The following is a 12,018-nucleotide window of genomic DNA, read 5'->3' on the forward strand; positions in this document are numbered from 1 at the left end:
GGCCACGGAGAGGGGCCTCGAACAGCCTCGGAAGGAGCCAACTCCGCCAACACCTTGACCCTGGACATCTGGCCTCCAGAACCGTGGGGATGTGAGCGTGTGTTGTTCAGGGCGCCCTGGTGGCGCAGCGGTACTGTAACCGCGGCCCCAGGAAGACAACACGTGCGCTGCTCTCGCCCAGGGGGCCTCCAGAACCGTGGGGATGTGAGCGTGTGTTGTTCAGGGCGCCCTGGTGGCGCAGCGGTACTGTAACCGCGGCCCCAGGAAGACAACACGTGCGCGGCTCTCGCCCAGGGAGCCGTGTGCGAACTCCTCCCCCAGCCGCGGAGGGGGGTGGGGGGCGGGGTAGGGGGGCTGCTGAGTCTCCGGGGCTCTGGGAGGGCAGGCTTGTCCTCAGTGCTGGTAACAACCGGTCAGCCGCGCCCTGGTGGGGCCCCTCTGGGCTCCTTCCTGCAGGAGCCATGCGCCTTTCCTTAGCAACCAGGGTCGGTAACGTCAGAATCCACACAGGTATATCCAGCTTAGACCAGGGGGCGGAGTTCTGCCCCAAATGAAAGCTAAGCCCCCACCCTCCAGGAAGAGGACAGCCACGGCTTCTCAGCGCTGAGCTCAGGACGGCAGGCGGGAAGAGGTGCTCTCCTGCGTGGCGCCCCTGCAGTGGCTCGCAGCGCCCCGGCAACGTGGCATGCACGCGCGTGTACTCACACCACCCCCTGCCGGCGCTGGCAGTTCCAGCGGGAAGGGCAGGAGAGGAAGCGACATTTAAACGAACCTGAATCAAGAAAGCCAGAGGCGTGGCTGGGGAACACACCTCCCTGAGCAACGGGCATCCTGGAGTCTGGGGCGGTCAGGCCAAGGGCAGACCCCCGGGCCCCTCACGGTCCAGACACCGGGAAGGTTCTGCTGCAGGGGGCCGAGGGCGGAGGCCGGCCCCCAGAAGAAGCGGCCAGGGGTGGGGCATCCTCGGCAGGACGCAGCCCATTAAGACGGCGGCCAGGGGGCCCCCACCCGGGGTCCCTGTGCTCCCCACCCCACAGCTCCCCCTCAAAGGCTCTCTGGAGCCCCGCCAACAGGCTGCTTGGATCCTTGGGCCACTTGAGGGTCCTGGGCGGTGCCGCTGCCGCAGCCCGAGGCTCTGCTCCTGCACTGGCGGCCACCTGGGGGGCTGGGGCAGCAGGCAGCAAAGGGGGCGGGGGGCTCCGGTGGCCCTCCGGGCGTCCGAGGGGGTGACACGCGGTCAGCACAGCGGGGCTGCCGCATGCCAAGGAGAGAGGGCCAGGGCTGGGCCCAGAAGCCTCTGCCAGGGGCACGTCCGGGGGCAGCTGAGGCACCAGGCGGGGCCTCGCGCTGGCCAGGCCTGAGGAGTCGCCGGCCCTGCAGCCTTCCGCCTGGCCCCGCAAGATCTTTGGTCTCGGCCTGCGGGGGCCCTTGTGCCTCCAGTAGGGCGGGTGTCTGTGAGCAGGGCCACCGGTCCAGCGAGGGCCCCGGAGGAGGCCCTTCGGCCCCAGGCCCCACGGGCGCCGCCCCAGCCGATCCACCTGGGTTCTCACGGCGGCCACTTCCTGAGCCAGGCCGGCCAGGACCCCGGCCAGCCGATCCAGCTTCTCCGAGAGGGCGGCACCGAGGCTGTGGAGCTCGTGCCGCAGGGAACTCCCGCAGGGGCACGGTGGCCGCGGGAAGGCGTGCGGCAAAGCCTGAGGGATGGCGGCTCCTGGGGGAGGCCCAGGCGGATCCCCGGGAAGGGGCCTCGGGTGGGTCCCGGCTGAAACCAGAGCGGTACGCGGGTGAGGGTCCTCGAAGCGTCAGGACCTTCTCTCCCCGCAGGGTCCCTTCAGCTAGTATCCTGCCCCGCTAAGGCCGGGCTTCAGACGGGCAGGATCCTAGTGACTCAGGCTGGGGAATTATGGATGGCTGTGCCCCAGATTCACCGGCAGGATAAATTACAGACCGGGTCTCCATGGTAACCAAGCTCGCTTAGGACAGTGGCCTTCCCATCTTCTAGGAAAAGGTGGGCTCTCTATGCCACCTTTGGACCCTACTGGTGCCCCGAGTGCCTAACTCTGCCCTTGGGAGTCAGTGGGCAGGGCCTGGAGAAGCCGCAGACGGCATGAGGCCAAGATCGTGGGCAGCATCTGGAGAGGGCCCAGGAGGGCCAGTCCAGCCTGGGTCCCAGGTGTTGCTAGTGGGGTGACCAGGGGGCTGTAGCAGCACCCAGTGCTACTGTTCACCAGCAAACCACAAGCGTCCCCACTCCCTCCTGACCTTTACCCTCCCTCTTCAGAAGTTACAGACACAGGACTTTAAGTCTTAAGTTACTTTAAAAAAAAAATCACCTCCTCCTTCACCCTAAGTTCCCTTGGAACTGGTCTCCACCCGAGGCAAGCCTCATAAAGAAGCCCCATTACCACCCGGAGCCGCAGGACAGACCTGCTCTCCGGCCACGTCTGAGTCCCCAGCCCGGCTCCGGCCTGCACTTCTCAGGACCCCAGAGCTTCAAACAGAAAAAGTGGAGACTGGAGCCCAAGGACCCAAACGATGCCCGGCCACGTGCTTCAGGAAGGATCTCGGCTAAGGGCCGGCGATAGTGCTGCTGTCCTAGGTGTCCTTCTACCCAAGGCGCAGCAGCAGGGCTGCCGGCCTCAGGCCAGCTCAGCGCTCCTGATAAAGCAGCTGCACCTGCAGGGACGCCAAGCCCACGATATGACGGAGCCCCCCACCGCAGGCTTCAAGTGTGAGGATCTGGGTGCACGTCCCAGAGCGGACCAGGGACCGAGCCCTGCCCTCCCGAGGCGGGTCTCTGACGTGGTGTAGGAAAGAGCTTCCTCAGGGTCGGGTGACGCAGAACCACATCTCTGGGGACGCCCCCTCCAGGCCACTCACTACTGCGCCTGTTTCACCCTGTCCTCTAAAGTTGCCTCAAACCCCGAACTTTGATTCTGGATGCATCTATTCTGGGGAAAGTCTCCATTTCTGTTTTGCCTCTAAAAAGGGTCTGCACACTTCTATGAAACAGCCAACTATTCCTGTAGGAAAACCCTGAAGTGAAATGAGCAAGCTGAAGTGAGTTCAACGTGAAACTCTTCCTGCCTGTGACCCAAACGAGCCTGGAAGGCTGTTATGAAAAAGCCTTTCCCAGGCTGTGATCCCGGGGGTCTGGTTGGCCCACCCTGCCACAGTGAGCTGAGCAGCGGGGAAAGAGGGTGGGTGGCCGTGCAGACGCTGAGCCCCCGCCAGCCCCGTGCCTGCAGGGCTCCCGATACTTGAGGGGGCGGGGAAGCCACCAGCTCACCTGTGACACCTGGGCTTCCGTCTCCGGGCCCCAGGCCCCTGGACTCTGCACCAGCCGTCGGATTCCAGGACAGGGGCCCACAGGCTGACCCAGGAGGCTGGCAGGGCCCAGACCCCAACCTTTTCTCCAGCTGAGAGGCAGGGCAGGGGTCCACAGCTGCCCCCACAGGAAGAGCACAGAGCACTTGGGGTGTGGATACACATCGTTTTCCCAGAGCCACTCTGACCGGGGATATTTGGACACGACCTAAAAAAAAAAAAACAAAACCACCAAACTTTCAACTTTCAAATACTGGTTAAACGAGATGCAAGAGGGATATACTCGGCTCGTTAGGAAGCCCATCTCTGGGCACCAGGGCACACAGGACGAGGGTGGCCCGGATTATTTCCGGAGTCTTCTGCGGCTCCGGCGTGATGCCTCTGGCTCTCCCAGTAGGTGGGGGCTGGGGAGTGCCATGCCTGCAGGTCCCACCCCCAGGGAGGCCCCTCCGGAGACCTGCTGGAGGCCCTGTGGGTCCACGCCTGGCCCCCTCTGCTGTTTCCCGGCAGGCTCACAGCCGGTGAGGAATGCGGGTACAGCCGGGCCTTGCGCAGAGGCCAAGCGGTGGGCGGAGCCGCTGGCCTGAGTGCGAGGGGGAGCCCCCTTCCCCGACCCTGCACCCCCCCCCATCCCTACCTCCTCCGGCGCTGCCCAGGGGGCCGGGCGGGCCCAGGCTCTCCAAGCACACTTCTCTCCAGGGCGGATGGGACCGGCCTCCCACCTTCTCTTCCGCTTTTCCTGCTGGGAGCGAACACTGGGTCAGGCTCGGACTGAGAACTGCGGAGGCCCGGAGTAGCAGGCAGCCGTTTCCAGCTTTCCTGACGGGACAAGCGCTTAGTTTCCCCAGGTGGAGGGACCTCACTTGTGACGCTGTTTCTGTTTACTGCCAAAGCTACTGGCAACACAACCAGGGAAGGAAGCAGGCAGCCCCCCCAGATCTGGGTGACCTAGATCAATGACTACTTGAATGACCCTACTTCTCCCTTCTTGGGCCCCAATTCCACGCTTATGCTTTAAATAAGCCAATAAAGAGTGAACCTGCCAAACCCTAGATACCCTACCCTCCACCCTAATAAAAACGCAGTCAGGGCTTCCCTGGTGGCGCAGTGGCTGAGAGTCCGCCTGCCGATGCAGGGGACGCGGGTTCGTGCCCCGGTCCGGGAAGATCCCACGTGCCGCGGAGCGGCTGGGCCCGTGAGCCGTGGCCGCTGAGCCTGCGCGTCCGGAGCCTGTGCTCCGCAACGGGAGAGGCCACAGCAGTGAGAGGCCCGTGTACCGCAAAAAAAAAACCCCAAAAAACACAGTCAGGTCTGCGCACTCTCTCCCCCGCCCCACCCCGCCGCACCTCGCCAGTGGGCGTGCCACGTAACCTCCACGACCTGCAAGTAATACATCCTGTGCCTCCAGGTTCCCTGACGGTTTCTGCCGAAGTGCGTCCTACAGCACACGACACTGGCTCCAGTGGGGCTCCGGTGTGTGGGGCTCCAGTGTGTGGGGCTGGCCCGCTACGAGTAACACGAGCTGGGGTGAGGGCCCCAGGTGTTCCTAGCTGAGAGCTTCACTATCGATATACTGGGACCGACACAACAGTATGTATACGTACGTATGTTATTAAGTGTGTGTAACGTGCATATATTATATACACATATAAAATTATATATATATATATATATAAATCTATATATATATATATAAATCAAGTTTACTGTCAGACTTTCCAATTAAACACGCTAATTTAACCCTCCTGGGGCCCCATGTGCCTCAATATCCCCGCCTTCTCTCTTGGACGCAGCTCATCCTACGGGGAACTCAAGTGTGACAAAAGTAGGGAACTTTCTGGCAAGAGTCAGGCAAAGTGATGGGTGGGACTCAGAGAAGCCAGTCTCTGGACCCTTGGCCCTCCTGGGGGACACGCCCCCTTCTCAGGAGACCCCAGGCTCACCTGCACTGAGACCACGGTGGTCCCCGGCCCCGCCTCTTCTCCGGCCTTCCCCAGGGCCGCTGCCAGCTCGAGGGCCGCCAGGGCGTGGGGAAGGAGGGCCAAGGCCCTGGCGGCTGGGAAGGCGGTCCCTCTCTGTCACAAACAAAGCCGGGGTCAGGGCGGGGCCTGCGCCCTGGGGCGGGGCTGCCGGCTCTCCTCTCCCCAGCAAGCTCACCCTGCAGGGGAGGCTGCCAGAGCTCAGGCTCCAGCCTTGGGTCTTCTCCTTCTGAGCTGCTGATGCTGGGGCTGCGGCTGGGGCTGCGGCTGGGGCTGCGGCTGGGGCCCGGCACGGGGTCGGCCAGGCAGGCGAAGCGCAGGGGCCCCCCGGGCAAGATCCCCTTCAGAGAGTTCTCCAGGCAGTGGAGTGGGGAGGGCTTGGCGGCTGGCCCTGGGCAAATGGCAATAAAGGAGCCTCTGTCCGTCAGCCCAAGGCCAGGCAGGAGGGCCCTCTGCCTCAACGGGCGGGCTCGCGGAGCTGGTCCCTTCTCAGCTCAGCGCCATTCAAGCTCTGGTGGACCCTGAACAGCTTCCTCTCTGGCCACGGGGGGCGGACAGATGCAAAGCCAGAGCCTGGCCCGGCCCCCAGCCACTCTGGAAAGGCCGCCGGGGACCCTTCCAGAAGTCTCGAGACCCTGGAAGCCATTAGCAGTCTGGTTCCAGCCAGGCTCCGGGTCTTATAAGCCAGGCAGCCCCTCCTACTTGCACTCACTCAGGACCAGCAGCCTGAGGAGAGATTCAGTTAGGTCCACAGGAGGCCCTCCAAACCAGCTCTTTCTTGCCTGGTGCGAGTATCAGAAATACTGTACCTACTCAGGTGAGTCAGACCCCACCAGCCCACTTCAGCAACTCTAGGGAGGAATTCTGCTGTGAGTTCAACTACGCTGCAGCTGCAGCAGGACACACGCCTCCACCGCCAGGCAACTAGTACAACAGAGGAAACAACCAGTCTTCCCCCCGAGAGACCCAAATTCTGGATAAAAGCAGTGCTTTCCCCGCTTCTTTTCAGCACACCTCGGGGCACTGCAGCCAGCAGTCTTTGGGAAATGTACACACACTCCAGCTGGCAGTCCAGAATGGGTGAGATAAGGAAGGAACAGAGGAGTGCAGAGGGGAGGGGAAACCTGTTCCCTCGTCAAACACTGTATCGGGAGGGAAGACGTGCCAGCAAGTCCCGGGCCAGAGGCAGCTCACCATCTGGGAGCCGCCTCCACGGTCCTGGCCTGGCGGCCCCGGGGTCCTTGGGGCCTCGCTGGTGGCAGGCAGGGATGGTGCCAGAGGCAAGTGCCTGTGGGCTGGCCAGGCGGAGGCTCCTGGTGGGCACGTCACCCCCTCGCTGTCCCAGGTGGGCCGGCTCACAGGCCTCGCCCCTCAGTCCTGTTTCAATGAGAAGCCAAGAGGCCTGTCAGCCCGGGGGCCCCGTGTTGGCACCGAGGCCAGGAAGTCACTGGACAGGGAACAACTTCTGTCATGTTGGATTCTCGGGCTCACAAGCTCCTGGAGCGCGCCATACAACAGCCCCGCAGACGTTCCCGGGAGCCTCCCGGATCCTCCAGGATCTCCTTACGCCCCGACCCAGCTACCCAGACTCCCGGCAGCCCCACAGCTCAGCGGCCGTGCTGGACGCCAAGGCACGTGGGGCCGACAGCCAAGATACAGACACTCTGTGGCCAAGGCCCCGGCTCGGGCCCGGATCTGGGGCAGCAGTGGGGCTGGGTGTCCCGTCCCGCCTCACCACCGACAAGCCTCTGCCCAGGCCGTTTCCAGGACATCATCTCATCTCAGGCCGGGATGGGGGCCCACCAGCTTCTGGGGAGGCAGCGCCCAGGGCGGTCCCTGGCGCTGGCCTCCAGCTGCTCTGGAAGGCTGCCGGGGAACCTTCCAGAAGTCTCAAGATCCTTCAGACGCCGGGCAGCGCTTTACCTTCCATGCCCGCCGTCCAGTTCTTGGGCTCCACTCTCCATGGCCCCCTGTGCCCTGCCGAGGAGCAGGACCAGGTGGGCTGCGGCCCAGGTGCAGGTATCTCTCTGAGGCAGTTCTCCAGGCCCTGGAGCGGGGAGCTTCCCACGGGGCTTCCTGTGAAAACCCAACGCTCGCGCTCTTGGCTGGTCAGAGCTCGGTCCTGTGAACCCCAGGAGCCTCGCCTGTGCCCTGTGTCCGGTGCAGCCGGAGCTACTGGAGGAGGCGCGGGGCCCGAGGCCGGTCACGCCGGCTCAGGGCACCCGGGGTGGGGGGACCTGGCCCCAAACCCGTCACTCCTGCCTCCCGGCGGCCCTGGGAGAGGCCTCCCCAGCTCGGCCGCCTACACAGAAACTGGTCAGGGGTCTGTGGTGGGGGAGACGGGCCCTGAAGCTGGAACGTCATCAGGCTGCCTTCGCTACTCAAAGAGGGAAAGGCCAAGGATGGAGCAGGTCAAGAAGGGCAACGCTAATGCCTTTCAACTTGGGAAAAAACCGAACTGCCAAAATCGTATTTCTAGTGACAGAGCTGTGGATACAATAGGAACTAGGTGGACGAAAATTCTTTTTCTTTTTTTTTTTTGGCTGTGCCACACGGCATGAGGCATCTTAGTTCCCTGACCACTGACTGAACCCGCGCCCCCGGCAATGGAAGCGCGGAGTCCTGACCACTGGACCACCAGGGAAGTCCCTGGACGGAAATTCTAGAAAAGGCCCTGCCTGGGTCAGCTGTCACCTCAGCCATGCTCTTTCCTGAAGGCGTTTGCTGATGCTGGGCCAGGCAGAGCAGGAGAAAAGAGAAACTGCCAGAGCTTCAGGCCACTGTGAGGCTGGAATTGCAAAGTCACGAGAGGAACCCCACACACAGCTTTCCCCACGGACGCTGCTGAGTTCTGGGGCAACACGGGGAGCTGGGGAGCTGGGCTGGAAGCTTCCACAAGGCGGCGTGAGATCGCCTGCCGTTTGGGTGACTTAGAAAACCAGGCCTGTTGATAGAGGATATGCTTGAGAAGGAATGTCCTGGTCCCGACCACAGCCCACCGCACAGCTGCGGGGAAGAGAGGAGGGGGCAGCACGGCGCTGAGGGCGCTAAGACCAAACGTGGGAAGACGCCAAAGGGAAGCATGAAAACAGAAAGCACGGTGGAGGGGCTGCGCGCAGGATGCCGGGCCATGCGCGGCGCCCCTGGAAGTCACAGCGGCGGGTGGCTCAGCGACACAGGCGCCACCCCTCCTCCGCAACCTTCCGTAGCTTTTAAGCGAGACCGAACGATCTGTTACCTACTAAGAACTAAACGTTAAAAAGAACACTCGGCTGCATGTTGGGAGGTAAAAGCCCCCCCGCCCAAGGGGCTGACCCGTGGCAGGTGCAGGGACCCAGGCCCAGGGACACCGGAGGCCCCAGGCCGGCCCGATGGCCCCGGCTGGCCTGGCGCGGAGCCCTGGGTGCAGCTCCAGGCCTTTCCACTGACAGTGGGTGAGGCCGAAACACAGAGGAGAGCCCCGGGGACCGGCTGTCCACGGACAAGGCAGACGGAGAGCACTGCGATTATTCAGGCGGAGGAAAAGGCCCCGAAGAGGGGACAGCTCCCACGGAGGCCTCCACGAGGAGGTACCCCGACGCGCAGCCACCAAACACACCCTCTAAGGTGGTTTCACACAAACCTCACGACGTTTTTCCTTAAGTTGGAAAGTCAGTGGCTATGACAGACACTGACTTCTTCGTGGCTGGGATGAGGAAGAATTTGATGTTAAAGGAGATCTTTTGACTTTTTAAGACATCTTAGATGTCGTCCTGCCCCTTCTGAGCCAAGTGACCTAAAGAGACCCCCGCCCCCCAAAACAGCTCCTGCGTCTGCACCCGCCGTGGCGTCCCCGCTCTGCTGCTGGCACCGGGCACGACGGCCTGACCTGGTTGGGCCGGACACATGGCGGTGGGCAGGGGGCGCCTCCCGTCCTTCCCCAGAATCCACTCCCAGCCTCAGGCCGGCCAGCTCACCTTTTCCAGGCCGATGCCCCTGGCTGCCCTCAGGGCTCTGGAAATCCAGGTCCCCGTCAATGCTGCTGGACGAAGAGAAGCTGGTGGAGGTGCCTTGGGAGCCTGCAGGGAGGGCAGGGCTGTCTCTCATGCAGCCCTGCAGGCCCAGAGCCAGAAGAGGCCCCAAGACCACCTCTGCGGGAAACAGCACAGCTGGCGTCATGGGAAAACCACAGGAGAAGAGGTCCCCTGGGCCCTGGGCTGTGGACGGGCGCCCAGACCTGCCCCAACGCCTCTCCCACTGGGATCTCCCCTTAGGTTAGGGCACTCGTGGCGCTGATTAAAATCCCGTAGCACGTTAACCCACATAAACCCAACCACTGGTCTTGTGGGCCTAGAGGGTAAGGGAACCTCTCAGTGGAGACAGTGGGCAGAGGAGTTTCACTGGCTTCCACCAAATGCAGGGGCTGTTTGGGGGTAGGCAAGAGAGGGGGCTGGGGGAGAAGGGCTGCACCCCTGAGGCCTGGGACGAGGAGGGGGGACCTGACGGTGCCTTTGGCGTCCCCCGTTCTGTGCACAGGGACAAACGTCACCCCGAGCCCACGACGCAGTCTACCTTTGCCGTGTGATCCGAGGCGCTGCAGCGCGGGCCTCTGAGACCCGGGGTCTCCTGGCTGGGGGCTCCGGGACCAGGAGCTGGCCAGCGGCTGGGAAGGTAACGACCCGCTCAGGGGGAGGCCCCTCAGACAGGCCTCCAGGGCTTCCAGGGGTGAGCTCGAGGTGCTGCCGGCTGGGACAGGGGAGATGCCCCGTCACCGTCTCTGGCCCAGCCCCGGCTGGCTGCCTGGCCTGCCTTCCGCAGGGGCGGCGAGTCCCGTACCAGGCGCGGGAGCCCGCCGGGCAGGACACCCTCCTGTGCGGGCTCTGATCCGCTTTCCGCTCCCCAGTCTCGGGGAGCGACGCCAGCTGAACCCAGGCCCGGGGGCAGGGCTGGGAGCGTCACACGTAGGGGCCCGTTTCCCGACGGGTGGGAATTCTCTGCAAGACCCCGGTCCTTACGGTGGAAGGCTCCCTGGGCAAGGGCCCGGGTTAAGGAGGACGGGGGTTAAGGGAAGGGATTAACCGCCTGAGAAGGGCGGCCAGGTGGATGCCTCCCCGCCCAGGAGACAGGCAAGTGCCCCGTCCCCTGTGGGCTGGCAGGACCTTGTTGGGGGCGCTGAGAACCCCACCTGCGAAGACTCGAGCAGACAGGCCCAGGCCTCACCTCGAGCTGCAGAGCCCCAGCTGGGCGCTCGGACCCAGGCGGTGCCTCCACTGTCCCTGGGGCTGCCCGCGGCAGAAGGGCCGTGGGTCCGCTTGCTGAGCTGACAGGATGCGGGGTCTGGGGGCCCCTGGGCCCAGCCGTCCTCCACCTTCACTGCAGAGAGCACGCTGCCAGCTCCAGGCCCAGGCCCGGGGGGAGGGGTCTGGAGGGGGCGGGGCCCTGTGGGAAGCCCCTCATGAGGCCTTCACAGGGTTAGGATGGGGCCTCCACGGCCGTCTCGGCTCCAAGGTCACCGCTGCTCAATCATCAGTAGATGGACCCGGTCCCACCCCCACCTCCAGAGATTTCTGCTGAGGGGTGATGCCAAGCCGCCCACCCCAGGCAGCACCAAGCCAGGGTCCTGCCTTCAAGGGCAGCACGCCCATCTCAGATCGACTCTCTCAGAGTCCTGGGATGAGCCCACGCGAATGTGACAAGAACCCGCTCGTCAAAATGATACCCGGCACGTCTACCGCCTGGAGCTACGCCCCCTATTTTCCGTCTCTCTCCCTCCCAACCATCCCCTCCTTCCTTCTGGAACCCTCAGCTCCTACGGTAAGAGCCAATCTGGAATGTTACCGCATTGCTGCACCTCCTACATGCCTACGTCCTTTTACAGCATGATCCCCGACATCTGGCTACTCCGACCGACACACGGATGTGTGCGCCCGAGTGTCTGCCTGTGGAGGGTCACCCACTGCCCTGCTTGGAGCGGAGAAAGGCAGCGGTTGACGTCCAGGGGCCTCCCTGCCCAGCCAGTGGCCTTTACCTCCAGAATTCCTTTTCCAGGCCCCTGGGTCCTCCTGCAGCCGTGGGTCCCTTGCTCCCGAGGGGCTGGGTTGCTTGTCCCGGGCCTCTGGGATCTCCTTCAGACAGTTCAGCAGACTCTGGAGGGGACAATCCCCTGAGGCTGTCTCTGTCTTCACTACAGAAAAAAGGAACACGTGTTCCTCCTGAGTCAGTGACTTCAGTCTCGGTGACAAACGACCAAAAGAGGGATTCAGCTCAAAGGTCACAAAGGCCAGAAATCTGGAGATGCAGGTCTTCTTGTAACTCACTCAGCCTTGCACAGGCCACTGTCTTCTTAGCGCTTGGTTCAAAAGTGCCTGTCTACACACCTCCCAGAACTGGATGGATGAAAGGAGGGTGTGAAAATGCACCCTACGGGCAGAGCGTACGGTGCTACTCTGAGCGCAAACGAGGGAAGTGGGCGGACTGGGTTGCTACTTATAGATGGTTCTCTGGGCCCTGAACAGAACTTAATTTGAGGAGGCCCAAGCTTTTTACACACACACACACACACACACACACACAGACACACACAGACACACACACAAACACACACAGACACACACAAACACACAGACACAGACACAGAGACACACACAGACACAGACACACACAGACACACACAGACACACACACACGCACAGACACACACAGACACACACACACAGACACACAGACACACACA

General features: G+C 62.9%; 1 protein-coding gene across 5 annotated transcripts in view; it reads right to left on the minus strand.

Annotated features, from left to right (window-relative positions):
* Positions 1-210: 210 nt before the first annotated feature.
* KRBA1 (KRAB-A domain containing 1) overlaps positions 211-12,018 on the minus strand; it is a 29,907-nt gene continuing 18,099 nt past the window's right edge. The window contains exons 9-19 of one of the 5 annotated variants that reach the window (XM_055084748.1): positions 11,314-11,469; positions 10,506-10,653; positions 9,858-10,031; positions 9,263-9,324; positions 7,230-7,382; positions 6,501-6,683; positions 5,485-5,697; positions 5,271-5,402; positions 3,965-4,069; positions 3,290-3,535; positions 211-1,762 (exon numbers count right to left, since the gene is read on the minus strand). In XM_055084748.1, the coding sequence (XP_054940723.1) occupies positions 876-1,762; positions 3,290-3,535; positions 3,965-4,069; positions 5,271-5,402; positions 5,485-5,697; positions 6,501-6,683; positions 7,230-7,382; positions 9,263-9,324; positions 9,858-10,031; positions 10,506-10,653; positions 11,314-11,469 (2,459 nt within the window). In that variant the 3' untranslated portion in view covers positions 211-875. Of the gene's footprint in view, positions 1,763-3,289; positions 3,536-3,964; positions 4,070-5,270; positions 5,403-5,484; positions 5,698-6,500; positions 6,684-7,229; positions 7,383-9,262; positions 9,437-9,857; positions 10,032-10,505; positions 10,725-11,313; positions 11,470-12,018 lie in introns of all 5 variants that reach the window. The other 4 variants (XM_028489597.2, XM_055084747.1, XM_055084746.1 and 1 more) reach the window with 4 other exon arrangements.

The sequence above is a fragment of the Physeter macrocephalus genome, chromosome 5 (genome assembly GCF_002837175.3).
Source record: "Physeter macrocephalus isolate SW-GA chromosome 5, ASM283717v5, whole genome shotgun sequence".
Lineage (NCBI taxonomy): Eukaryota > Metazoa > Chordata > Mammalia > Artiodactyla > Physeteridae > Physeter > Physeter macrocephalus.